We start from the raw sequence: 494 nt of genomic DNA on the forward strand, positions 1-494 counted from the left end.
CCGGCCAGGGTATATAAAGGGCCCAGAGCAGGAGGGAGGCATTCACACTTGACAACACCCGAGTCCTCTCACCCCTCCAACCCAAACCAGCCTCAGACACCACCATGTGCGGCCCCTGCTGTGGCTCCACCTGCTCCTCCTCGGGCTGCGGGGGAGGCTGCTGCCAGCCCTGCTGCTGCCGCGACCCCTGCTGCTGCCGCCCCGTCAGCTGCCAGACCACCGTGTGCCGCCCCGTGACCTGCACCTGCCGCTGCACGCGCCCCATCTGCGAGCCCTGCCGCCGCCCCGTCTGCTGCGACCCCTGCTCCCTGCAGGAGGGCTGCTGCCGCCCCATCAGCTGCTGCCCCACGTCCTGCACGGCCGTGGTCTGCCGCCCCTGCTGCTGGGCCTCCACCTGCTGCCAGCCCATCTCTGTGCAGGCGCCCTGCTGCCGCCCCCCCTGCTGCCAGCCTGCCCCCTGCCGCACCACCTGCAGGACCTCCTCCTGCTGCTGA

The 494-nt window shown here is 71.5% G+C and overlaps 1 protein-coding gene across 1 annotated transcript; it reads left to right on the forward strand.

The window, feature by feature from the left end:
* The first annotated feature begins 104 nt into the window (after nt 1–104).
* Nucleotides 105–494, forward strand: LOC144218977 (keratin-associated protein 2-3). The gene has a single exon (XM_077748978.1). The coding sequence runs from the start codon at nt 105–107 to the stop codon at nt 492–494; it is 390 nt and encodes a 129-aa protein (XP_077605104.1).

The sequence above is a fragment of the Crocuta crocuta genome, unplaced genomic scaffold, assembly GCF_008692635.1.
Source record: "Crocuta crocuta isolate KB4526 unplaced genomic scaffold, BGI_CrCroc_1.0 C27518891, whole genome shotgun sequence".
Lineage (NCBI taxonomy): Eukaryota > Metazoa > Chordata > Mammalia > Carnivora > Hyaenidae > Crocuta > Crocuta crocuta.